General features: G+C 59.4%; 2 protein-coding genes across 3 annotated transcripts; both read left to right on the top strand.

The window, feature by feature from the left end:
* Positions 1–7627: 7627 nt before the first annotated feature.
* On the top strand, positions 7628–11275 carry LOC119036648 (proline-rich protein 36-like). The gene has a single exon (XM_037128532.2). It carries the CDS (start codon positions 7628–7630, stop codon positions 11273–11275), a length of 3648 nt encoding a protein of 1215 aa, XP_036984427.2.
* A 3221-nt stretch (positions 11276–14496) lies between these two features.
* CAMKV (CaM kinase like vesicle associated) lies at positions 14497–24897 on the top strand. 2 transcript variants are annotated; one of them, XM_037128580.2, is made up of 12 exons: positions 14497–14630; positions 21907–22015; positions 22111–22242; positions 22417–22491; positions 22681–22819; positions 22966–23086; positions 23237–23312; positions 23409–23545; positions 23706–23784; positions 24001–24088; positions 24352–24463; positions 24566–24897. In XM_037128580.2, the coding sequence occupies exons 2-12, from the start codon at positions 21921–21923 to the stop codon at positions 24895–24897; spliced, it is 1386 nt and encodes a 461-aa protein (XP_036984475.1). In that variant the 5' UTR covers positions 14497–14630; positions 21907–21920. The 2 variants fall into 2 exon arrangements, with proteins under 2 accessions (XP_036984475.1, XP_036984474.1); XM_037128579.2 differs by having other exon boundaries at positions 24352–24897.
* The last annotated feature ends 1527 nt before the right edge of the window (positions 24898–26424 follow it).

Genomic DNA, 26424 nt, shown 5'->3' with positions numbered 1-26424 from the left:
CTCTCTTGTTCAGGACCCCTGCTGTCCCCATCCTGCCAGTTTGTGGGACCCCAGTTTACCCTAAAGGGAGCACGTTCCCTCTCCTGTGAGTCCCCAGCTCTGCCCTGTCTCATGGGACCCAAGTAAGCCGAGTGGGGGGTCTCCTTGGAACTGGAGCTGCCCAATGCTCTCCACCCACATTGCTGTCCACTCAACCACCTTGGGCCAGTGGGAGGCCCAACCAGGGAGCCTAAGGACCATGAGGACAGGCAGACAAAGCTTAAAAGGGGAGTCTTCTGCTCAAGTGCCGGGGTCCAGAGATTAGGGGCCCATGAGCTGGAGATGGGTGGAGGTGGATGTTCTGCCTGCTCACCATTGCACCTGTGCTACCCACTCCATGCAGGTACGGGAGAGCTTGTCGCCTTCCTTCCCTGCTCAGCCAGAGACCCTGGGCTCTGAGGGGTGGGGGAAACCCCTGTGTTGCCCCTGAGGCTGGGAGAGAGGTCAGTGGAATGTCTCAGGGAACAGCCTTCCAGCTGTGGTCCCTATCCATACCGGTTGCAAAGGACTGTCTCAGTCCCTCTGACTTCCCATCCTTGTGCCCTGACCTTGTCCTGGGGATCGAGGGTCACCCAGGACACCAAGCCTTGCGTGGGGAGAAAGGAGCAGGCCCCAGGGCTTCTGTGAAGCTGGACTGAGGCTTCTTACCCACTGAACCTCTGCAGCTCATGGACCACTGGCTCATGTGTTCATCACAGAGGGACTCACTCAGAAGGGCTCCCCACTGGCTGGGAGGGGGGCTTGGCAAGGAGAGAGGTCCCAGGAAAGGAAGATGGAAGGGAACTCTGAGGGGTGTTAGGTTTCCTGGGTCAGGATGCTGAGGGAGGGACCCCAGTGAGGCTAGTGCTTGGGCTCCTGGATCATGGCATAGCTGTACCCGCCCCCCCCCCCCATGCTGCCATCCTCCAAGTCCCCCTGGAGTGTGAGGAGCTGGAGCTGCGTCAGGGTTTTAAATTCCTGCCTGTGCCACCAGGGAGGTGAGGAAGGGAGGGTTGTTTTTTCGGCCCCCAGATGGGCTGGGAGACTCTGAGCAACTTCCAGGGCTTGTGAAGGCTGGGCTGCCCTCCCGCTGGGTGGCCAGAACAGTGTCTCAGGTACGATGAGTGGCGCATGCAAGGGGAAGCTTGCCCTTGGGCAGCTATGGTGGGTGGCATGGCAGAGCTTTCTCCCAGGGCCTTGGGAGACCGCCACGAGTGGTGGAGAGGTGCCAGCACCTCTGCCTCAGTGGGGCTGGGGACAGGCAGGTGTCAGTAAAGGCTGGAGGGAGGCCAGGGTGAGAGGTGGGGCTGAGGAGGCGTCAGATGACCCACAGCCTCCTGAGTGCTCCCCGGTGGCAGTGTTTTCTGGAACCCGGAGGCATGCTGGGAGCACCCTGATCTGCTTTGATGGGGGGCCTGGTCTGAAATTCCCCTTATGCCTCAGGCCCAGACCTTCAGAGAATTTCCCAGGGATACACATCCTCTTTGGGGGGGTCACGCCGGAAGGCTCCACATATAGTCCCACTTCAGACCCTGGGACCTTCCTGGACAAGGGCTTCATCAGTGACTTCCTCATGCAGCCCAGGAGGTCCCAAGTCCGAGCCTAATACCATTCCGTAAATTCAGTCCCTTCTCCTGTAGGAGAGAGCAGCACTGTCCAGTGCTGGGGTCAGGGCTCGGGTGCTGCTGTGAGGGCTTGGGGCCAGGAATTGGCAGCTGAGCACTGAGCCTCCACCCACAGGCCCGGGGGAAAACATGGTTCCCATGTGTGAGCCCCTCCAGCCCAGAGGTGGGGCTACACCAGCCGGGAGGAGCGGGAACGACTGGGTGAAGCGCCCCTGGGGCTCCCCCTCCGGCACAGTGGGGCCCTCTGAGCCTCATTCTTTTGGGGTTTGTTCCAGTGGGTATTTTGCAGAGATGCCAGGAGAGCCTCTGGCTGCTATGGCCCCCTGGTAGGCTCTTCATGTCTAAGGATGGTGACCTGGAACATGGCCTGCAGGGACTTGGTCTTCTCTTGGCAGGAGTCCTTGACCCAAAGGTAGGCAGCAGATATCCAGCAGGTGGCAGAGCCTGCCTGACCCCACTCAGCCTGGAGGTGTGGCACCTGAATCCCAGCCAACCCCTGCTGACACCCTCGGACACTCTCAGAAATGACTGTGTCTCCTGAACCCCTGTCCCTGCCCGTTTATCCCACACAGACTCGCAACCCCAGCCTCCACGAGGAAGAGTGGCTCTGCTCCTGAGCTTCCCCATGGCCTCTGCACCTGGCTCTCCATTCATTCAGTGCCCTGGGCATCCTCTGCCAGGGTCACAGGATGTTCGTTCCAGGCCTAGCCGGGACTGTTGGGCTGCCCTGGAAAGGGAGGCAGCAAGAGCAGGCTTTCCCCTCACTGAGCAGGATGAGGAGCCCAGGGCCATCTTCTGTCCTTCTAGGAGACCCATGCCCCCTCCTCCACCCATCTGGCAGCCCTGACTTCAGAAGGGAAGCAGAGGCACTGAAGGGCCTGGCAGCCCGCCCTGTGCTGGGAAGATGGCAGGAGGCCTTGGCATTGGCGTCACCCATTGCATTGTTTCTCCATAGGAGCTCAGGGGTTAGGCTTGAGCTTGGGAGGGGAGAACTGGAGGTAGTTGCTGAATCCCTAGGGCTGAGCATGGGCAGCGGCAGAGGGGCTTCCGATGCCAGGGCCTCCTCCGCTCCCTCCTCTCTGCTAGTTGTTACGATAGTTGAGCCACCTGCACACTTGTGGTCGGCCTTGGACTGGGCACTTGGGATCTGGGAGGGGGAGGCAGGGGACCGAATGTGGCTGGTGGGCCGGATCACAGAGTTCCATCAGCTGTGAAGCCAGCACCCTCACTCATGCCACAGCTGCACCTGTGCAGCCTGGACCGAGGACCCTTAGTGTCAGCCACAGTCAGCTCCGCCCCTGGGCTCCATGGTAGTGACAGGTTCAGCCACATGTCAGTCCTGCTGACATGATCCCCCAAGCTGAAGGTGCCCCCTTCAAAGGAGGGAAGGGATCCTTTGGGAAGTCCCGGTCGCCCTGCGCTCATGGGCTCCTGCCTGGGGCCTCAGTCCCTTGGGGACCCCGAGGGAGGGCAGCTCCGCTCCCATCCCCTCTGCAGGCAGGGTTGGAGGTCTCTTCTCAGCAGTCGTGGGGCCATGTGTGCTTCTGGCAGCACTGCCTCTGCCGTGCCTCTGCTGGCTGCTGGACAGGGACAGCGCCAGGGAGGGTGCGGAGCCCACCCCAGCCCCTATGGCGGCAGTGGCAGCAGTCAGGGTGGCTGTGCAGTTGCCCTCCCCGCCGGCTGGTGCGGCTGGCCAGCTTTCACGCAGAGTTACGTAAGCCTGAGTCAATTGGAGCTCCGAGCAGTTCATTGTGGGCTATTTTTAAGCTGTAACACATCGCAGCAGAGGGGTCACTGCGCCGAGGCTTGCAGAGAAGATTGTTTAAACATCTGTTATTTAAATTTCTCTACGCCTTAGAGCTTAAAAGCTGCATCCTCTTGGCATTCTTGGGCTCCACCTTCCACAGCCCAGAGTAGGAGCGGGCTACCACCCCTCACTCCACTGTTGGCTCCCGGAGGACTGGGGTTCTCTGCACCCTGGCGTCTTCCTTTAGGGTCAGGCAGGGGCCTGGGAGAAGGAGATGCCAGTTCCTTTAACATGGAATGGGGGCACCCTGGCCAGGAGACTTCAGGGGAGCAGGGGGTCAGGGCTTGCAGGTCACGCAGAGAGCCCCGAGGAGGAGGGTCTGAAGACAGAGACGCAGACAGAGCGCTGGGTATGGGGCTGGAAGACCGAGCGCACTTCCCCGCTCCTTGGGGCCTTGGTTTCCCATCAGCGCCCAGCAAGGGCTGGCAAAAATGATCCTTTCCGGTCTTTTCCGGAGCCAGCCTTTGCCTGGGCTGTGCTCCTACCTGGAGTGCCCCCCACCACGCCCGCCCCAGATCTAAATCCAGATCTAAATGCTGCCCATCTGTAGCCTCTGGTGAGTGGGCCCCGGGATAATCCACAGGGGCGAACCTCTGGGGAACCGGCCTGCCGTTCACTCCATTAGCAAGTGACTGGCTGCACTGGGAGCCTCTTCAGCCTCCTTCTGTGGTTTTTTTTTTTTTAATTTATTTATCTTTAGAGAGAGGGGAAGTGAGGGAGAAAGAGAGGAGAGAAACATCGATGTGCAAGGGATATGTCAATCAGTTGCCTCTTGCACGCCCCCACCTGGGGACCTGACCTGCAACCCAGGCATGTACCCTGACTGGGCATGGACTCAGCGACCTTTCAGTTCACGGGCCAGCACTCAGTCCACTGAGCAACACCAGCCAGGGCTCTGCTTTATATTTGTTGTTTTTTGTTTATTTCCTTTTAGACTCCTCCTGATCCTAGACTTTTGGAGATGTCCAGAGTCTTCCCAAGGCACAGGAGGAGCAGGCAGATGGACTGGAGGAGCATGGGGTCAGGGACTTGATGGAGCTGTCTCCTGGGGCCACCGTGGAGCCCGAATCTGTCTGCACTGGAGAAGCAGGTGCAGGAGACTTGACTGGGCAGGGAGCTCCCAGTGGAACGGAGCCTTCTGTGCCCCTTCCCTTGATGATGTCCTGCTCACCATCCTCGGGCCCTCCTAGGTGGGGGGTTCTGGCCTGATTCACAGGAAACAAGAGTCCCTCAGAGTGACTGACTCTCCCCATCTCTGGAAGCCTCACCCTCTCCACAGAGGCTGGGAGCCTCCCCCCAAACCTGACAGGTCGGGGTCAGGTGCGGTATGAGAGGAGGCAGTGCCGGGACCTGCCCTCACGGAGGGGACTGTGTGTGGCCTCGCCCTGAGACTGAGCTCCTTTGAGTTCCCTCTCGGCCCCTCTGTCCCAGAGAGCCCTCAGCCTGGGGAATGGGCTCAGCCTGGGGGAGGGGCTCTCAGGTTGCCATGGCAACGTGTTGGCCCTCCTCACTTTCTAGAATCAGAAATAGAATTGGATGCCCTTCTTCCTGGTGAGAGACTATTTAAAAACATGTTGGGGGGGGTACAGGGGGCAATGTTCCTGCTTGATTCCTGGGGGCTGGGCAAAAGGGCCCCTTGCCTGAGAGCTTCTCTAGCTGCCCTGCTTGCTGCCCCTCCCCTCAGAGGGGTACAGTGGAGTGGGCTTTGGCCACACAAGAATTCCACATATGGACGCAGCCTGGTCCCCCAGGCTCCCACTCAGCAATGCCCGGTTTATGGTGCCAACAGGGAAAATGTCCCCTCCCAGGCCTGGGCCACTTGCCGAGCTACAGGGAGGAGGAGCCGTCATGAGGACACCCACCTAGGTGGGCTGCAGCTCTCGGAGGAGAGGGGTGTTGGCTTCCCTCCAGCAGGGTCCGTGCCCCACGGCATTGGGCATGGCACCAGCGGTCGTATCATAGATTCAGAAGTGTGGGTCCAAAGCCTGGTGGCCTGGCTGCAGATTCTGGCTCTACTGCTGTTCACTAGAGCTGAGAGCTCTGGGAATTCTTTCTCCTCTCTGTGCCTTGATGTCCTCATTTGTAACATAAGGACGATAGTGCCAGGCTCATGGAGTTGCTGTGGGGCTGGGCTCTGTGTGCTCAGCGCTGCCCGGGAGAACGCAGGCACTCACAGTGAGCGTTTCTATTGCTGGAGGGGTGTTTGCTTCCCTGGTGGGAAGGGCCTTCTCCTCTCTCCAGACTGCCTTCTCTGGCCTTCCTTCGTGGGCTACACCCTTCAGCTGGCTCTGCTCCCTCCCCCAGGACACCTCAGGTCGGTCATTTACAGAAACCCAGTCCTGAAAAGGGGATTGTGTCCCTCTTCTGCAGGAGGTAGGGGACGGCTCACTGGTTAGACAGCGCAGGGTGGAGGCGGCTCCCAGGGCCTCCCTCCAGCCTTCCCAGCCCTCCCAGGCCCAGCCCAGCTCAGCTCAAGGACTGCACAGGATCTAGCATCTCTGTTGTGTGTGTGTTGGGGGGCAACACCCCAAAGGCAGTTCTTGGGGCCAGAGATTAGTGAAGTCAATAGTGTTTAGTGTGTGTGTGTGATGTGCATTCAGCTCACAGACTCCTGGGCCCTGCTACCTTCCTGGGCCATGGTGTGTGGTGAGCAGCAGTGTCAGAGACATCTGTCTCCTTTTGTAACTGAGGTAGCATCTAGGGAAGGGGGAGGGGCCCTGAGGGCCTGAGACCTGGCTGAGTCAGGCCGTGCCCAGTGCCGAGTCGGAAGGTGCAGACACAGCACAGCGCTAGCCTTGGCCCCAGGTCACACCGCTTCACACCCCACGGCCAACTGTAAGCACTATTTTTAACCTTTGTGAAAACACGCAGCTTCAGAGGACAAGCCTACAGCTGCATTCTCCACAGACCTGTTTCATGGGCAGAAAGACTGAGGCCTGAAAGGACTCGGCCTGGAGGACGGAGGGAGGAGGCCCAGAGCTCACGGCTGGGGGGATGGAGGAGGGCCTGACCCAGGGCCAGGTCAGGACCTCTAGGTGCAGGCCTTCGGCAGTGAGCAATGCCCCAGCCGGCTGCCCAGGTCCGTCCTCTGTGGAGGCAGGGCAGGTCTGGGCCTAGGCTGGTGGTCTAGGCAGGCCCCGCCCCTCTCTGTCCCTCTGCCCATCTGAGAAATGGAGTGGAACTGCCCACCTGGTCTAATAGCTTACATTTCCTAGGAGCCCACCCCATGTCCAGGCCTTCATCTGACTGGCCTTCACATGTATGCAGCTGTGCCCACTGTGTGTCTGGGCCCGCACCCACCGTGCCCCATGGTGTACCAACTGTGCACCTGGAGCCACTGTGGCCCTCTGTGCCCCAACTTGTAATTGTCTCTTGGCTGGCCCTGTGTTCACCGAGGCCCAGCCCTATACACAGTGTTCTAGCCCCTCCTGGCCACCATATGACAAGAGCTAGAACATTCTGACTTGAGAATTCTGAGCCGAGGCCCTGCCCCCACCCCTACGGTCCCCATCCCCACTTCTGTGGGACACCAGTCCTAGGTTCCAAGGATGGGTGGCTCTGGGGAGGGGCTCTGTGAGGCACAGGTGGAGGAGAACCATCTTGAGCAGAATGACTGCCAAGGAGCTTCTGTCCCTGGGGCGGGAGCCGAAGAACCTGGGGGAGGGGAGCTTGGGTCTGAACCTGGGCCCCTCACCCTCCTCTGCCCCCAGGACTGAGTGATGAAGAGGCTTTGACCCCACAAAGGGCCTCATGTCACATACTCGGAACTGCCTCCGTGGGTCAAGGCCTCATATCAAATTGCCGCATGGGTAATGGGTAGAGAGAGCCGAATGTGGCATGTGAGGTAGACCGGGCGCCCGGGGCATCCTCAGCATCTCCCCCGTCCGCCTTCCTCTCTTGGCCTTCCCCTGCCCACCCTCCCTGCTCCCAGAGCACTGCCTCACTGTAGGGCTGGACCAAGCAGAGCGGTCACCTGGCTGGTAAGGGGACAGGAGGCTGGCTTAGGATTGGCAGGCTCTACTGGGCTGATTGGACATTTCTGTCTCCCGGCTTCCCTGGGTGGGGCCCCTGGTTCTCTACACACTGTCACCTCCACCCAGGTCACTGGGAGCTGTGATGTGTGGGGTTGTCATGGCAATGCAGTGGGGGCAGGGCACCTAGGGCATGGAGCAGGACTATGGACGTCACCAAGAAGGTGGGGGACCCTGATCCATTGGGCCCCTGGGGCCACCCCTCAGACAGAAGTCAGGAGCTAGGGAGTAGCCTCAGAGGGTCCCAGGGACTATGGGCAAACTCAGGGTCCATATGCCTTAGGCCGGGGTTGTCACTGCCCACTGAGGCCATCACTGAGGGAGCCGTTGGCCCGGCCTCCCAGGCCCATGTCCCTGAGCCCATTTACCAGCTATTCCTGGACCCTGCTGAGGTTGGCGCACAGTGTGCTTACGAGCAGGCCTCCCCCGATGCCACAAGATCCTCCTCCACTAGTCTGTTACCAAGCCCCATCGTGGGAGCCCAGTTGCATCTCATCATGGAGAATGGGACCCTGACCCTTCCCTTGAACATGCACGGTGACAGCACCAGTGATGTGGTCCAGCACGGATCCGGCTGCTCCTGGTTTCAGGTGCAGGGTGCGAGGGCGGGCAAGGCTCCAGCTAAAGTCCTGGTAGGCTGGGGCAAAGGGCCCAGCAGCACCGACCAGATAGCTCCCTTGGGTGTTAGGACGAGCCAGTGGCTACCCTCTTTCCTTCCAGGGGAGGATGGCTCAGCTATAGCCCAAGGTCCTCTTCTGACTGCAGCCCAAGATCAAGGCCAGGGCAAGTGCCTGTGCCTCGCTCATGCTCCTCCACCTTCAACTCTGGCAAACACTCCAGCTCTGGAAACAACCCCAAAGCCAGAAGCAGTTGAACCTTGTACCTACGACCCCGACCACCTGACTGGTAGCATTGCTGTCACCAAGGGCTTGTCCCAAGACCCCCTACTCAGGAAGTGTGGCAACCAATTGTCAGTCTTCTTGGAGCCTTCCAATGCGGCCACATCTTGCCAGGACAGAGTGCATTTTGGTTCTCAGGAGAAGCGTCCCACCCCAGGACCCACTCAGAAAGTGTCCCCCGGCCATGCCCAGGAGCTTCAGGTTGCTGGAAGGCAGGTGTTACCCCAGCAGCCTGAGAAGCCTCCGGTCTGCACCTCCAGGCCAGGCAGCTCAACACCACTCTCAGGAAGGGTGGGCACCCCCAAGTTCTGCTGGAGGAGTAGCCAGCAGAGCCTCGGCCCCCGGTCAGCCAGGCAGCCCCTCACAGCTGGCAACAACACCTGCTCCAGTGTGCCCCTGTCTGCCTGCCAAGCCACCTACCACAAGCAGTCCCCAGTCCAGCCTCCCGAAGAAGCCATACAGATTGTCCCCTCCACTGCTCCTGTCTACCAGCTCCAGGATGTCCTGGAAGACCATGTGCTGGTGTTTGATGTGGCCACGGGCGACACCAGGACGGGACAGCTGTGCCATGACCCCATGGGCTCACGAGCAGTACTGGTGGGCCTCACGCCCAAACACCCAGCGGTTTATGCCCTTGAAAATTTGCCGAGCCCCTGGCCAGCGGCCGTGCCCATCGCCTCTCCTGACAGCAATCATCCCACCTTCTGGCCCATCTCGTCAGTGCTGTCTAGCCCCGTGCCCTCCAGCCTCTCCTCCAGCAGCTACCGAGAGGTGGCCCTGGTCCCCAAGGAGGCCAGGCTCCACCTGGACGCCCCTGGTACTGAGTCACCCGTCACGGTGGCGGTGCTCACTGAGCCCATTCCATTGGGGATGCCCCTCCAGTTTGGTACGAGGACATTGAACCAGGTCCATGATCTTGGCTGCTCTGAACCTAATGCTGAAAAAACTGGATCTAGTCACACCATCGGGACACTGGATGCTTCTGGGATGCAGGACACTTCTGCGGCCCAGGCCAAGAAACTGCAGTGGATGAACCCAGAGCCAGCCCCGGAGCCTGCTCCTTCAGCTGCACCCCAGCAGGCACCCAGATCCCTGCTACTGGAGGAGACTGGCACCCAAAGCTGGAAAGAGGTCCACACTGCCCACCGCAACAGCCCTCAGGCTGAAGGCGCTAGGCAGGACTCCCGTGGTGGTTGGCCTCTGCTAGCTGGGCAACATCCCCTCTTTGGACAGCCCCCTCCAACTAGTCAGCCTGCCTCTGCTGAGCAGCCCCCGTCCACCAAGCAGCACCCCCTTTCTGACCAGCCCCCTCTCATTGGGATTGCCCTTCCCAGGCAGCCTCCCTTTCCCCAAGAACCCCCCCTCTCCACAGAGCCAATCCTCTCAGTAGGCCCCCCGACCAGCAGGGAGGCTGGCCAGGAAGGTGAGGCCTTGGGTCTGCCCGCCCATGTGGGGGTGCTTCGGGGGCCACTGGCCCCTGAAAAGACCCATGGTGTCTATGTGAGCAGAGAAAAGGTCGGCATCAGCGCCGCTCCAAGCTCCGGCACACAGCAGCAGCCATCCTGGCCACCGGGCAGCTCTCACAGCGCCCCAGAGGAGCAGCTCTCCCTGACCACGTCCACCGCGCCTGGCCCTGGCTTCAGGGTCTTGCCCACAGCCATGGGGGGCACTGAGCCCCAGGGCCCCCAGCTCAAGCACACAGCTAAGGACATTACAGACTCAACAGTGGTCACCAAACTTGGCCCTCTCCGTGGGACCTACTATGAGCTGGTGTCCCCCACAGATTCTCTGCCAGTACGGTCCCCAGTGCTCTGCTGCCACACCCTGGGTCCTTATCAGGACATGGCAGCTGTAGTGATTGACACAGGAACAGGCTTCACCAAGTGCGGACTGACCGGAGAGGACCATGTCCTCAGTGTGGTGCCCTCGTGCATGCAGCCGCTACAGCCACCTGCCCAGCACCAGCCCGGGTACGTCCTGCCCGAGAACAGAGAGGGCTGTTGCATGGTGCTGAATCGAGGGGTGGTCTCCGACTGGGACGCGCTGGAGGTGCTGTGGCAGCACCTGTTCTACTGCAGGCTGGGCGTACAGCCCGAGGAGCTGGCTGTCCTCGTGGCCGACTCGCCCATCTCACCGCGCACTAACCGCGAGAAGGTGGCTGAAATTCTCTTTGAGCATTTCCACGTGCCCGCCATGCAGACAGCGCACCAGGCCCTGCTGGCGCTCTATGCTTACGGGCGCACCACTGGGCTGGTGCTGGGCAGTGGTCATGGCACCTCTTATGTGGCACCCATCCTCACGGGAGATCTGGCCCCACTTGACACCTACCGCCTGGATGTGGCCGGTATTGACCTCACTGAATACCTGGCTCAGCTATTGCTGGCTGGCGGCCACTCGCCGCCCGAGAAAGGGCTTGTTAACCAGTTTAAAGAGGCCTGCTGCTATGTGGCGTTGGATGTGAAAGCCGAGATGGCCCGCACCCAGGCCCGGGCCCCAGTGAACTTCATGCTTCCGGACAAGCAGGTCATCACACTGGGCTCTGAGCGCTTCTGCTGCCCTGAGGCCCTCTTCCAGCCCAATCTGCTAGGCCTCAATCAGCCAGGCCTTCCACAATTAGCCCTCCAAAGCATCAGCCGGCTGGAGGCCAAGCAGCAGGAGCAGCTGCTAGCCAATGTGGTGCTGGAGGGTGGCAGCACCCTGCTGAGTGGCTTTCCTGAGCGCTTGAGACAGGATCTGGGTCCTGGGGCGACTGTGCTGGGCTCTCCACACCGCGCAGTTGCCGCCTGGCTTGGAGGTTCCATCATGGCATCCCGGGACTCCTTCCAGAACCTGTGGCTCAGCCGCCGTGAGTACGAGGAGGAGGGCCCATGGGCCATCTATAAGTACAACCTGTGAGCACATAAAAGTTCTGGTTCTCCTTACTTCGAGCACTGTGGCATGTTTGAGGCCCAGGGTGCTGTGGGAAGGGCAGGAGCCCCAGCATGGGGTCAGGGATGGGGCCCTTGGCACGCCGAGGGCACACCCAGCCTCTGCACGCTGGAGCTCCACAGGTCCCGGCGATTCCATCCTTTGTAGAGCACCCCAGAGCCCCTTGGCATTGACCCTGGTCTAACCTGACCTTTACTGCACCCCAAGGGCAAACACAGAGAGTGACTGCTGTGGGTTTTGCCCCGTTGCCCTGGCAACAAGTGCAATTACATTTGATTGCCAGCTGGTTGCCATGGCAATTTCAAACATAATGTAATAACCCACACAGCCTGGAGTGAGTCATGTTGGGGGGGCAGCCCCCTCCCCTAGCTGCTCAGGAGAAGACTATTTGCCCTCCCCCATCTTGGGCTCTATAGAGGGGGCTGAGGCCAGCAACAGAGACCATAGCCAAATAGTTCCAAAGATGGGTGGGGACGTGCAGCATTTGTTGCCCCCAAGGGACAGTACCTGTCAGAGTCTGGGCTCCATGGGGGAGATAGCCTTGTAATGCAGTTACCTCCTAAAATCTGAACTTCGGCTGGAGCCCTCTGCTGGGTAGGCAGGGGTTTCCGTCCACCAGACAGAATGTGAGGGTGCAGGGGTGCTGGCCTTCAGTTCCCTGGGGCACACTGTATGTTGCTTCTCTGACATCCAGCTCAGGTGAGAGGCAGAACAGTCAACTTTGGACACTCTTCTCCTGTTCAGCCTCCCAACACAGACAGCTCTTGCTCACAGGGCGGCTGGGGGGACACGCCACCTCAGGAGATCCTCCTAGAAGCTATCAGGCAATGTTGACCACCTCTGATCTTGTCCCAAACTCTATCCTGTGCTGGGGCCTCTTGTCACCCCCCTGTCCAGGGCATTGGCCAGAAGCCATGGCTCCTGACCTTGTCTGGCTCTGAAAGAGGGAGTAGAAATGAAGGCCTGTGGTCCCAGCCCCTGGTCCGACAAAGCTGGAAGGATGGCATTCTGCTGGTGCTATTACTTCCTGCCTGGAGGGCACCTAAAGATCAAAGCTTAACCTTACCCTGCTTGTGCTGCTCTGGCTGGAGGCTTGAGGGATAAACTATGGCCCAACCACAACCTTGGGTTCTGTCTTTAGGTTGTCCTCTCCAGAAAAGACAAAAACCTGGTTACACCTTCCCACCATGCAGGTGCACACCACCCGCCACCCTCCCAAGGATGAGGGGCTGCCCTAAGTGCAGAGACTAGATACAGCCAATAACGCAGTGTCATCCCAGCCCCTGCCCACCCCTAGGCGTGGTGCAGCCTCTTCCCATGTCCTGTCCTAACACCCTAATTCAATCTCCACAACCCTGAGGCTTGTGTCACGTAAGAAGGGCACCAGTGTCTCCCAGGACGAGCTACTGCATCCACGAGCATGTGCGAGCAAGCACGCCTGGGTGCACACAGAATGCAGACACACGTGCCCCTGGGCACCACTGCACACACAGTGCTGTCGCCTTCTCCTCTAGCAGAAGAGCACACACACACAGACACACTCACACGTGTGCACATATATCCTGCCACGTGCTCTCACCCACAGGCACATGGAGTGTGCACAGGACCAAGAAGAGGTGGAGCCCTGCCAGCAGCAGGCAGGGCTCTCGCAAGCCACCTCTTCCCCTGCCTCTAAATCCCCCATTGCTGCCTCTCTGTAGCTCAGCTTCTTCGTGCCTGGATATGCATGACCTTCGGGAAAGACAGAAAACATGTATGATGTGGGGGCTCAGCCAGCCATGGCTCAGCTGCTCCACACACCTTGGAGAACCGTGGTGTCAGGGAAGTGGGCAGACAGCAGGCAGGACTGAGTGCCAGGGCGTTCATTCATTCTGCAGACAGGAGCTGAGCATGTGGAGGTGAGACGCAGGCTCTGAGCTGCCGGTGCCCAGAAGATGCCTCTTCAGCAGTGGGGTTGGTGCCATGACTGAGACCACCCAGATGTGAATCAGTCTGGCCTGGAAGAGGGGACCCAAAGCCAGGGAGGGATGTGAAGGGCTCCTCAACAACCCCTCCAGAGGAAGATATTGAGGGGCCTTGTTTTAGCAGTCATTGTCCAGACTAGCCTTTCAACCCCAGCCCCAACTTCCACACTTGGGGAGTCACTCCCATCAGTAGCCATGAGGAGCCATGCAGGGGAGACTCAACATGGCCAAGGGTTGGGGAGGACCCGTCCCAGGATGGGGTCAGAAGGTTCGCTGGGAGCGTTGGGCTGGGTGGAGCTGGGCTTCAGGGGTGGAGAAACCTAAGTTTGTCCCTCAGATCCTGTGAGGGGACAGGGCCAAGCTGGGTCCATGCACCTCCCTGACAATGGGCAGAGAAATGGCCAAAGCCTTCTTTTAGAGCTTCTGCCTGGCGGCTCTCAGCCTCCCCCAGTGAGGGGCTGGGTCTCCTCAGCCCCCAGCCAGAGAAGCACAGGCGTAGGGCTTCGTTGTCCGGGCTTCCATCTCCGGCTGCCCTCCCCAGCCCAGGGCACCCACCGATGGTGATTCTGCTTATGGAGTGTTTTGTGGGCGGTAAAACTGGGAAGAAAGCAGGTTCCACATCATGCCATAGGTGACTTTTACAGTTTGGAAATTCAGTGCGACAATAGGAAGAGTTGACTGCGCCAGACACCCTGGCCCAGACTTGAGGATGGCACAGGCTTTGGCCTTGCAGGAGTGGAGTTTGGAGTGGGAAGGAGATTCTGCCTCCGGTGGTCTGGAGCCCTCACTGGCCAGTTTCGCGCGCGCGCGCGCGTGCGCGCGCACACGTCCCCCGTTTGTTTACTACTCTTAGCTAGGGGATGCTAGCCTGTAGTGCCGCTTGCCTTAGCGACTGCCCACTTGGTTCTTTCAAGCGGGTTCCACCCTTTGGGTCCTGTGCAGCTCCTGGACTCAGGCGTTCCGCGCACCTCCTACTCCCCAGCCCTGCAGCGGACATAGGGAGGCCCCTCCGACCCCTGTTGCCCAGTCAGTTCGAGGGCCTAAGGGAGCCTAAGGGGTGGGAGACCGGTGCCACCCGCGTCCGCTCGCCTTCGAGTGGGGTTCCAGCCACAGGCTTCGCCAGGGGCGGGGCGGAGCCGGCTGAGGGAAGCCCCGCCCCCAGCCCGCCCCCGGCCCGGGTGCGAATCTGATGCGGGCGAGCGGCGGGAGATGCTGGAGGTTCGCGAGCCGAAGCGGCTGCAGCTGGCGCCGCGTCTGCCCCGCGTGCTAGGAGCAGATTCTGCCCGCCGCCCCTGGAGCCTTCAGTGCCCCCGCTGAACCCGCGATCGCATCCTACCTGTGATCGACCGGCGCTGCAGGTGCGGAACGGGCCGGGCCGGGGGGCGTCCCCCCCCCCCAGCACGCACGTTGTGGTCTTGGGGGATTGGGTCTCTGCTTTGAGGTTCGGGTCGCCAAGTGTGCGGGTCCCCGCGAGGCTTGGGCTTCGGCGGGGGCAGAGCACGCGGGCTCTGCAGATCCGGGGGGTCGGCGTGCGGGGTTGGGCTAAAGTTCCCTGTCACCTCTGACGGCTGGGCGGAGGGGTCCCAGGGGAAGCCTCTGAGTCAGATGCAGGCGAATCTCCTCTACCGCCCCCCGCCCCCCTTGTGTACTCCCCGCCCCCCATCTCGCTAAGCTCCTAATTGTGAAAACATTAACCCTCAGACATTCGCGGTGCCCCACTGAGGCAGGGCCCGGGAGCTGTGCGGTCCCTCCTGACTCCCAGAGCCTCCAGCCCTCCCAACTGCCCCCGGCTCCCTCCCTCCCGCGCAAAGCAGTCACTAATTTCCATGACAACAGAGTTTTTTTTTATGGACGACAACCTGGAGGGGGCTGGGCGGGGCTGCTGGGAGCAGCGAAGGGGCTCCAAGCCTCTGGGTACCAGCAGCCCCCTAGCCAAGATCTAGATCCCAAGCCTCAACACCGGGCCTAGCCTGGGGTTCAAGGCTCCGCCAGCGCTGGGCAGTGGGGGTGGGGGACGCACATGTTTCTGCTGGGAGGTGCGGGGCTTGGTGCTCACACGTGTGCCTCCCGCATGTGTATTGCTGTGCCAGCGGGGGCGAGCCAGTAGCATTGGGGAAGGGGGTCAGGGTGGCACCGCGGCGGGAAGCAGGGCCCCCTGGCGAAGGAGGGGCGGACAGTGAAAGATGGGGTGTTTTCCTTCCCCAGCCTGTAGCATCTGCAGAGACCCTGGGCCCTCCCAGCGCCCCCCCCCCCCCACGGCTCTGCAAACTGCTTTTGTCCGCACCCCTTAGGCAGAGGCTGCTCGGCCAGCTTCCCTCTTAGGGAGCAGGCCCTCCGGCCCTCACCAAAAGCTCCGGCTGCAGCAGTCCAGTCCCTGTACTGCGGCCCTCCTCCAAGGCGCAGGCTTTGAGAGCCCCCACCTGGGGAGGTGGGACGACCTGCAGAGACCTGGCTGCCCCCTACCTCGAGCTGATTCCTGTCAGCTTCAGCCACTTGCTGGGCCCCAGTTTCCTCAACTGGGGTTACCGGGTCCCCACTTCTCTCAGTGTCGGCCTGGGCTCTGGGGTGGGGAGGCCTCCCCCGCCCCCACTTTTTTAAAGAGCACTTGGTGTGGACTCCAGGCGCCATAGGCTGCCTTTCCCATATCTGCTGCCCGGCCTCCTCTCCGGCCCATGTCCTGGCCACCACCCACTAGTAGGCCATCAGTCCTTGCCCTGGAAGAAGGCTGCCCAGTCTGCGATCCCTATCTAGGGAAACTGAGGCAAGGAGAGGTGGGGCTATGCAGTTGTCATCCTGTTTCTAGGTGGCTTAGAGTGCTCTTTCTGGTGCTCCTGACAGGGTGCACTGTTGGGAGGGGACAGAGGTAGCAGGGAATTAGGCTGAGATGCTAGAGGAGCCCTGGGGACCCAAGGCCTCCTGGGGGCCCAAGGAGAGCAGAGCAGAAGAGGGAGGTGTGTGGCAGGGGAGTCCTGGCAGAGCTGGGCCACTGAGAGGAGGGGCTGTGAAGGAAAGCAGCCAGGTCTCCCAGCTTGTCTCCACCCCCCTCACACCTTCCACCTTCCATGTATGGGGCCTGCCTGACCTGAGCCTGGCGATGATGGCAATGGAGGGGCTGAGGCATGCTTTGACTTAGGGAATGGCAACAGTTGGCCTCTTCCCCCAGGCTGAGGCTGCGCCTCCCACATCAGGTTAGATGCATGTCCAGGGGATGCAGGGCGTCAGCCTCAAAGGTCCAGGGTCCGGGGTGGCTCCTGGCCCAGGTGTTTAGGGCACGTGGCTATGAAGGCCTAGGGCTCTGCTGGCACCCACAGGCCCCTTCAGAGCCACCTGCCCACCTTCCCCTCCTGTATCCTCGTGGCTGCTTCCTTTTTATTCTGGTGCCTCTTTGCTCCCCTTCCGTCACAGGTCGTGCCTTTGTCTCTCCGTGTCCTTGCCCCACTCTCTCTTTTTTTAAAGTCTCTCAGTCCCCCCACCTCCCTGTCCTTCATAGGAACCAGCATCACAGAACCCATGGGGAAGGAAGCTGGCAAAAGCCTCAGGGAATTCTTGCAGAAGGGGTTTGGCCAGCACCTCCCTCCTCCCATTCCCCTTGTTTTAAAACTTCCATCACCATAGCAACCCTTTGCTCTCTGAGCCTTCCCCTGCATTTCCCCTCCTCCACCCATAAGGAGGCAGGGTCCCCAGTAGATTTTTCCTTCAGGGGTTCAAAGATTGGGACCCCAGACCCCCAGGAGGGTCAGTTGGCTCTTGGCCCTGGCTGAATGTTGAGGACTGAACTTTCTAGAAGCAGTGCAGGATTGAATGCCCACTCCGGGGACTGCAGATGCCCCTCTCTCCATACTCCCTCATTAGATGGAAGAGAGTCCACGGCAGGGCCTAGGGATACGGTTTAGCTAGAGCCTGAAGCACAGCTAGCACTGCTCCTGGCCCATTCCCTGAAGCAGCTGGATGGTGGGCTAGAAGCTTGGCCCTGCCTCCTGACGCCAGACCCTGAGTATGAGGTCTCCAGTTCCCTTGGTGCTTCCGGTGAGGCCTCAGCTGTGGGCCAGGCAGGGCTTGGGCCTAGGTAGGCATGTCCATTGCATCAGGAAACCCAGCCCCAGTCCCCAAGGGAGGAGAAAGGAAGTGGGTGCTGCAGGCTGGTGTTCACAGCTGCCACTAAATCGGGAGGTGTTGTCCACAGTTGTCGGGAGGCAGCTGAAGCCTCCTGGCCCCTTCAAGCCTCCCTAGGTTTGCTGTAAGCTGTGGAACCCCACATGGCAGAGGACAGGGTGGCAGGAAATGCCTGTGCAGGCCTAAGAAAGCTGGGGTCAGCATCAGGTTGACCCTACTGGAAAGGAGGGGACAGGACTCTCCTGTGGGACTTCTGGGCCTCTGGATCCGGCCTCTGTCCCTCTGGATCCGGCCTCTGTCCCTCTCAGGTTCCCCCTAGGCCAGACTGGCCTTAGGCGGCAGTAGGGCCCCTAGGGGACCTTTTGTTACCAGGGCACCTGCTGTTAGAGGCTTCCTCAGGGTTGCCCAAGGCTTGACGGCCTGAGCCCAGAGGTCAGAATGAGCAGTGCTTGGCCCTTAGGCTCCCTCAGAGCTGGCAGGAGGGCAGTGGCAGTGCCAGGCTCTGCATCCGCCTGGGCACACCACTCAGTTTCTCTGCGGAGAATGGGAGAAGCCATGTGCCTTCTTGAGAAACGACTGCTGTGAGGCTCCTTCGCCCTCCCATGTCCCAGTGTGGACTCAAGTCAGAGCCCGGTTCTGTGTTGCTGGAGCTCCCCGCTGTTGTGTGTTGAGTCTGAGCTGTCTGCGCCATGGGGGTGCGAAATGCAAACCCCTTTCTGCCTGGCCTTTTAGTTCTTGAAGCTGTGTCTTGGCTGTTCCTCCCAGCTTTGGGGCCGCCCCCCCTCGCCCCCCTGCCCCGCCACCCAGCCACCTTGCTGCAGACAGGTGTATTGGGGGCTCTATGCACCAGCAGCCTCCCAGGCAGCAGCAGTGGGTGGCAGATGGTACAGTGGTGGGGGTGGAGGGGACCAAGGCGCTAACCGGCAGGGCCCCCTTTCTTCTCTCTGGTGAGGAGACGCCAGCGCAGTGGGCTGAGACCAGGGCAGCCTTGGTGGGGGCCGGTGGATCCGTTCCTGCTCTGCCCGTGAGGCTTTAGGACATGACATCAGTCTGATGTGACTGTGAGCAGAGGGCTGGATTTCTGTGGTGGGGACAGATCTCAAGAGCAGCCCTGGATCCCTGTGGGCACAAGTACAAGTGCATGGCCAAAAGCTAGGCCGAGATCAGGGACAGGCATATACAAAACCTCCCACGCGGTGCGTCAGAGCGGGGAGCTATGGAGTGGGGTGGGGGGAGGTGGAAGTAGTGGAAGGTATTTCAGAAGGGCCGTTCTGAGTCTGGAGCATCGGGATTGTTTTAGACAATCTGTTGCACAAACAACCTTGTGTCAGAAATTGCAGTGAAAGAAGAGCCTTGGCCCTGGTGCCGGCACCTGGCTCAGGTGGAGGCCGCTCCACAGGGAGGCAAGGTGGGCAGTGCCCACGCTTCCTGCCACTGAGTGGACACTGTTGAGCTGGCGAGTCACCTGTTGTTGGATGTTTAGGTAGTTGCTGGGCTTTTTTCATGTTATAAATAACTCTGGCGTGACAAATAGGATACCGATGGGAGACTGGGGCGAAGGGCATTCCTGCCAGAGGGAATGGTCTAGGCAAAGCCACAGAGCTGGGACACAGTCCCTCCCAGTGTGCCTGCGGGACCCGGTCCAAGGTCTCGGATTCCAGCCAGGGAAGGGGACCGTGGAACACACCAGAGGGACTGATGCAGCCCCTCCCCAGATTTAGGGCAGAGAGATGGGTGGCCCCAGGGGTGGGTGGCTGCACCTCTGCCGTCAGCTGTCAGAGCGGGATCCTAGTCACATGTTCCTCCCCGGCAGACGCAGGAGCAGGGCTGTGACCACGGCTGCAAAGACACACAGCTGCAGCCAGGGACGATCTTCAAAGCTTCTCTTGTTCGCCTTTGCAGCGTCTCACAAGATGGCTTAAGCCCTGTCTTGTGCCACGCTGATGAAATACGGTTGCGATCCCCAAGCTTCGAACAACCCAAATGAGGGAACGATAGAATTCATTCACTGATGCCGAGGGCAAATCTGAGGGAGAACCTCCAGGACCGTGACCCCCTGGGAAGTGGGTGGCCTCTGCCTAGAAGGGAGGGAGTGAGCGAGCAACAGCCAGGGCTGGCTATGGGGCTTGTGTGGGCCCTGGCCCTGGATCCCGGCTGGCAGAGTCCCTCTAACCCAAGCTCCTTCCTCTGGTGGTGGCTTCCTCCCTTCTCCACTACACCGTGGCTGTGAGTGACTCCAGGTAGGGGAGCATGGAGGCCCCTTCCCTGGCCCTGTGAGCAGTAAGTGCTAATCACTGTGGAGGGACAATAACTTGCAGCCAGCCGAGCCGGAGCCGATTGAAAGCAGGCTCCGCCGAGCTTGCTGGAGCCCCAGGGTCCCTGCAACCAGATACTATGGTGACAGACTCTGGGTCAGGTCTGCAAAGGTCCCAACACTGTCTCCAGCTCGCCTCCCGAAGTTTGCCTCTGAGCAAGGACTATGAGTGCCTTTCTGTTGGGTCAGGGAGTCAGCCCACCCAGCACCGCAGGTGGCAATTGGGCTGACCTGCGGGGCACCGTGCCCCAGCTGCCAGAGTGCCTGGAGCCCTCTGCAGTCAGCTCTGCAAGTGGTCACCCTTGTGCCTGGAACGCCCACCCCTAGCCAGCGGCCTCTATCCTGGACCCGAGTGCCCAGGTCTCCTGTGGGCGCCAGCGGTGAGGCACTAGGCAGGCTTGTGCTGCCTTTCCAAACCTTTTCCGGGCCGTCAGCCCTGCGGCCTCCGGGCAAATGCTCCTGCTCTCAGGCCTGGCCTTGAGCACTTCTTCCTCAGTCTCTCCTTGCTTCTCTGCCTGGGTGGGGTTTCTGCTTCTGAGGACCGCCCCCCCCAGCACAGTGCCTGAGTGAGGTGGTTAGTAAATCAGTCTGCATGATTATACTGAAAACCCCAAGAGGAAGTTAAACGAAAGATATAAACCTGTCCCTCCAACATCAACTCTTTGCCCTAAAAAGAACTCTTAATTTCTTAGTTGTCCTCCCAAAACAGGATTATGTAAACTGCCAGGTAAATTTTTAAAAATTTAGCCAAATAGCAGCACTCTTAACCCACCATTCTGTCCACTGCTTTTTCACTTCACGGCGTATCTCAGAGACTGTCCGCAGCAGCGTATTTCAATCTACTTTATTTTTTAATATGTGTATTAATTTTAGAGAGAGTGCAAGGGGTGGGGGGAGGGAGAGAGAAAAAGAGAGAGAGAAGAACATTGATGTGAGAGAGAAACATGGATTGGATGCCTCTCATAAGCGCCCTGGCCAAGGATCAAACCCACAACCTTATGGTACATGGGACGGTGCTCCAACCAACTGAGCCAACTGACCAGCCAAGGCTCAATCTACGTTATTCTTTTTAATAGTCACCAAGTATTCTTTAGTTTGGGTGACCATTTTTTTATTAACATTTTTTATTGTGAAACATAACAAAAATTTAGGAATGTGCCAAAACCTGTATGTACATTTTCACAAATTATTGTAAAGCTGTAAAACCATCACGCTGGTTCAGAAATCCTGAACAGAATCCCCCCAGGGGTCCTGCCTCAATCGCAACCCCTTTCTTTCTCTTAGAAGGACCCGTGGTGTTTATTTCCTAGCTTTCTTTGCAGTTTTGCCGGTATGTTTATGTCCTCAGACAACGCAGGCTAGTTCTGCCTGCCTGGAGCTTCATGTCGATTCTATAACTGACAACATATTGATTCTAGATTATATAATCACACCCCATACGTAGCCATTTGTGTCTTTTTCACTCAGCACCCTCAGCTTCACCCTGTGGGTGGGCATCGCTCGCTATAGCTACGTCACTTCCCCTGTCATGTAAGTTTCATTGTGTGACCGTGTCATGACCCACACGCAGTGTCACCAGGTTGATGGATATTTGGGTTGTTTCTGGTTTTTTGGCAACTGTGAGCATTGCAACTGCGAGCATCCTTGTACGAGTGCCCCGATGCATACATATACGTATTTCTGTTGGGCATATATTTAGCAGTGCAATTGCTGATTCATAGGGTATGTCTGACGTCCATGGTTTCAGCAAACTGCTTTCCCCATGGGAGGGAGGCTGGTCCTCCCCCGGCTGTACTCATGTTCTGCTCGTGGTCTTTGCCAACACTTGGTATCTTCAGACTTTCGGAGATCGCTGACTGAGGGGTGGGTGGTTACCGCCCCCTTGGCCTGTAAAATAGCTGAAATGTAAAGAAATCATTCAGTCACCCTTGTCAGTGTATATATTACAAAGTGATTCCCTGATAGGTCAGTTGAGTACCGTTTTTGTAAACAGGAGCTGTTGGAGTTCAGGGAGGCGAGCTGAGTGGCTGGGGGTGTGGCCAGAAAAGCAGGGGTAGGATCTGAGTCTGACCACCCTTGGCCACTGCTGCCCTAGACTCTGCCCCTGGCTTGGCCTGAGCCAGGCTGGGGTCTCCCAGGGACGACCTCTGTGTCGTGGGGAGCAGTGGGGAGTGGTACAGCTGAGCCAGACCCCATCCTGCCCACAGCTCAGAGCCTGGCAATGCCGTTTGGGTGTGTGACTCTGGGTGACAAGAAGAACTACAACCAGCCATCGGAGGTGACTGACAGATATGATTTGGGACAGGTCATCAAAACGTGAGTGCTGGTCTGGTGGGCAAGGGTGGGTGGGCAAGGGGAGGGGCATGCGGCCCAAGCTGAGGCCAGGGCTGAGCGGGTGCGCGTTGCTGCAGTGAAGAGTTCTGTGAGATCTTCCGGGCCAAGGACAAGACAACGGGCAAGCTGCACACCTGTAAGAAGTTCCAGAAGCGGGACGGCCGCAAGGTGCGGAAGGCAGCCAAGAACGAGATAGGCATCCTCAAGATGTAAGTGTCAGGCCTGGGGCCGGGGGCCGGGGAGGCAGCAGGGCAGGGCCCGGAGGGCAGAAGCCTTGAGCAGTACGAGCCTCTGGCCAGTTAGTCTGCTGTGGTCCAAGGCGGCGGTGGCAGCACTCGCTTCGGGGTCCACCCGCACTTACCAGCTCTTCTGTCGGCTGCCAGGGTAAAACATCCCAACATCTTGCAACTGGTGGATGTGTTTGTGACCCGCAAGGAGTACTTCATCTTCCTGGAGCTGTGAGTGTGGGCCTGGGGTCCCAGGATTCCTCCATCCTCTACAGCCAGGGAAAGCCCCTTGCTTGGACCCTTGGGGTCCCAGGCCCTGTGCCTTGCCCAGCCAGCTACCCGGTGTGGGCAGCCTGCCCGAGGGCTCCTGCCCCACCCCTGATCCTGCCCACGCCGGGCTCAGGGGCTGGTGTCCCTCAGGGCCACGGGGAGGGAGGTGTTTGACTGGATCCTGGACCAGGGCTACTACTCGGAACGAGACACAAGCAACGTGGTGCGGCAGGTGCTGGAGGCCGTGGCCTACCTGCACTCACTCAAGATCGTGCACAGGAACCTCAAGGTGAGGCCAGGAGGCTGCTCAGAGGGTCAGTTTGCAGCTGGCCTGGGGCCGGGCTGGGCAGTACTTTGGGGACTTGGTCCAGCCTCTGAGGTTCTCCTCATGGGATCTTTCTCTGCCCACCCACATGCCGTTTCTGGCCGGAGCAGCTGGAGAACCTGGTTTATTACAACAGGCTGAAGAACTCAAAGATTGTCATCAGCGACTTCCACCTGGCTAAGCTAGAGAATGGCCTCATCAAGGAACCCTGTGGGACCCCTGAGTACCTGGGCAAGCAGAGGAGGGGCAGGGGCAGGGTGGGAAACAGTCTTCAAGGAGTGGCTCCGGGTAGGGGGGAAGGAAGTCTCCAGGGAGTGGGTGTGAATGTTACCAGGCCTGGCAGGCCTGATAATGACCAGCCGATTGGAACCGTGTTTGCAGCCCCGGAGGTGGTAGGCCGGCAGCGGTATGGCCGCCCTGTGGACTGCTGGGCCATTGGAGTCATCATGTACATCCTGTGAGTGGACGGGCAAATAGAGGCTCATAGCCAGGTGGTGTGGGGGCCTGTGCCTGTGGCCTTCCTGGGCAACCTTGCCCTCTGGCTCTCATGCAGGCTTTCAGGGAACCCGCCTTTCTACGAGGAGGTGGAGGAAGATGACTACGAGAACCACGACAAGAATCTCTTCCGCAAGATTCTGGCTGGCGACTATGAATTTGACTCCCCGTACTGGGATGACATCTCACAGGCGGGTGAGGAGGTGCCCAGCATCTGGGGAGAGTAAAGGGTTGGTGTGGGGGACCTGTTCTCAGCCTCCTCTGCCGGATTCTGCTCCTACCCCCCAGCCCATCCACCACCTCTAGACAGTGAGATGGGGTGCCATGCCTAGCCTCTCCCTGGCTTTGTCCCCAGCCAAAGACCTGGTCACAAGGCTGATGGAGGTGGAGCAAGACCAGCGGATCACTGCAGAAGAGGCCATCTCCCACGAGTGGTGAGCAGGGCCCAAGGAAGATCAGCAGAGAGGCCAGGCCCCCGTCCTCCTCACACCAAGCAGGCTCCATCCAGAGGCCTTTGGGGGGGGGGGGGTTGGGTGCAGCCAGAGCCCAGATGGTCTGCCTGGTAATCCCTGGATCTTACAAGGAAAGGGCTGGGCAGAGGCTCCATTAAGGCCACACTTCCGATCCAGACACATTCACACCCTTTCCAGGATTTCTGGCAATGCTGCTTCTGATAAAAACATCAAGGATGGTGTCTGTGCCCAGATTGAAAAGAACTTTGCCAGGGCTAAGTGGAAGGTAAGGCTTGGATGGCTCTCTTTCCTGGAATGATCCCAAGTGCTCCTTCTGGCACCCACAGTCTCTTGCCTGCACACATACAGGCTTTTCTCCACCCACAGCGTAGCTGTAGCTGCCAACTGAAGTGAGTGTGCCGAGCAGCTGGGTACTTAGCCCTGGGGTGATCAGAGGCAGCCAGGGGCACCATGGGAAGGACCTGGGCTTGGCCTTTGACAAGGAATGGATTCGCCATCTGTAAGCCTCTTTCACTGTCCTGCTTTCAGAAAGCTGTCCGAGTGACGACTCTCATGAAGCGGCTCCGGGCACCGGAGCAGTCGGGTGCCGCTGCAGCTCCGTCCGCCCCAGCCACAGACACTGCCGCTCCCGGGGCTGCAGGTGGGGCCGCAGCTGCAAGTGCAGCTGCCCCAGCTCTTGGGGGCAGTGCCACCTCAGTCATAGCAGGTGATGCTGCAAAGAGTGATAATGTAGTCCCTGCAGACCGTAGCGGCACCCCAGCAACAGATGGGAGCGTCACCCCAGCCACCGATGGGAGTGTCACCCCAGCCACTGATGGGAGCGTCACCCCTGCCACGGATGGAAGCGTCACGCCAGCCACTGACAGGAGTGCTACTCCAGCCACTGATGGGAGAGCCACACCAGCCACGGAAGAGAGCACTGTGCCCACCAGCCAAAGCAGTGCCACCCCTGAGCCGGCTTTGGCCCAGCCGGACAGCATAGCCCCAGGGGGCACAACAGGCCAGGCTCCACCCTCTAGTAAAGGGGAAGAGGCTGCCGGCTCTGTCGGGTCTCAGAGGGAGGAGACCAGCTGAGTGGGCAGGCTGGTGGGGGGGGGGCGGGGAAGGGCAGGAGGGTGGGAGAGTGGATGAGGGGCTTTTCACTGTATATAGAGTCACTGGCATGATGCCCTCACTCCCCCCAGCCCCTACCTCTCAGTGTAGGGTATGTCTGGGGACCACGGGAGAGGAGTGTCATCTCTCCTGTGTGTGTGTGTGTGTGTGTGTGTGTGTGTGTGTGTGTGTGAGTGGAGAGCAAGCCAAAGGCAGGACCGGCCCCAGCCCCTGCATGGATTCCTTGTGGCTTTACTGTCTTTTGCTAGCTTCACTGGTTTTGTTTCTTGTGGGATGCTGCTCTAGGGATACTCAGGAGGTCCCTGCTCCCCTTCCTCTTTTGCCTCACAATCCCCCCCAGGCAGGCCCTGCAGGTCCCATCCTCTCCCAGGCTCTAAACTTGGGTGGCCTTGCCCTGAGAGCTGGTCCTCCAGCGAGGCCCTGTCAGCGGTCTTAGGCTTCTACACATGGAGGTATGTGCCTGTGGTATGCGGGCTGCTGTAGGAGTGCGCACAGGCTGGAACAGAGAACACAGAAATCTGGGGCAGTATGCTTTAAGACAAGACTGGTCGTGTGGTTGGGAGCATGCTTGGTAGCTGTGGGGGTCCTCAGAAGGAAAAAAGAATGAGGAGGGTAGAAGCTCCCATCTTTGTCCCTGGGAAGCCCCTCCCAAGACCCTTGTGCTATTTCCTGCCCTCCTGGGTCCTGCAGTGGGTTTCCCTGTGCCCTGAGTCCATGAACCTATATGGGGAAGGAGGAGCAATTAGGATGTGGCAATGAGAACTGGGAGGACAGCGTGCAGGTTCAATACCTAGTGCACTAGCCTACCTGGGTCCTTCCCATGAGCTAAACAGGAAGGGCTGATATCCCCGGGCTCTTCCCATATGGCCACCTTCTGGAGCAGTTTACAGTCCACCCATCCCAGGGGGCCTGCCACCTGGCAGTGTCCCAGTCTGATTTGGGGGTGTGCCCTTCATGGGCAGATTTTCTCTCTCCCACTTTGACAACAAAATAGAGAGAAGAACCCCCTTTATGTCTGACCCCCTTCCCCTCTATCAGCTCAGAGAGAGGCCCAGGTGCCCTTGAGCCATGCTGAGTTCCTTTGCTGGGATGAGGAAGTGGAATAAGTCTCCCCAGTTTCCTGATGGAGGCTCCTGGCAGGTGCCCTGTGTCAGACCCCACCACAGCCTGGGCAGGCAGCCACACCGGTCCCGACCCTTGCTCGGCACTCTGGTGGCAGTCCTGCCCTTCTCCCTGCATGCCTGTGGGTCTGCCCTGGTGTATGAAGATCGGTGGGCTAACTGTGCCTGCTGAACCTGGCAAATAAATGTCACCCTGCCAAAGCCTCTGGCCACCCTCTTGCCTTTGCTTCCTCTGTCTCACTGGGGAGGGGCCCCTGGAAGGCAGTGGGGAGGGGAGAGGCTGGAAGCAGGTTCACAGATAGTGGTCTGTGCTTGGTGCCATGAGGCTTGTTTGGGCTGAGAACGCAAAACACTCTTGCCACGGTTC

The sequence above is a fragment of the Artibeus jamaicensis genome, unplaced genomic scaffold (genome assembly GCF_021234435.1).
Source record: "Artibeus jamaicensis isolate MK-2021 breed Jamaican fruit bat unplaced genomic scaffold, CSHL_Jam_final contig_519, whole genome shotgun sequence".
Taxonomy (NCBI): domain Eukaryota; kingdom Metazoa; phylum Chordata; class Mammalia; order Chiroptera; family Phyllostomidae; genus Artibeus; species Artibeus jamaicensis.
This window is presented reverse-complemented; position numbering and strand designations above follow the sequence as displayed.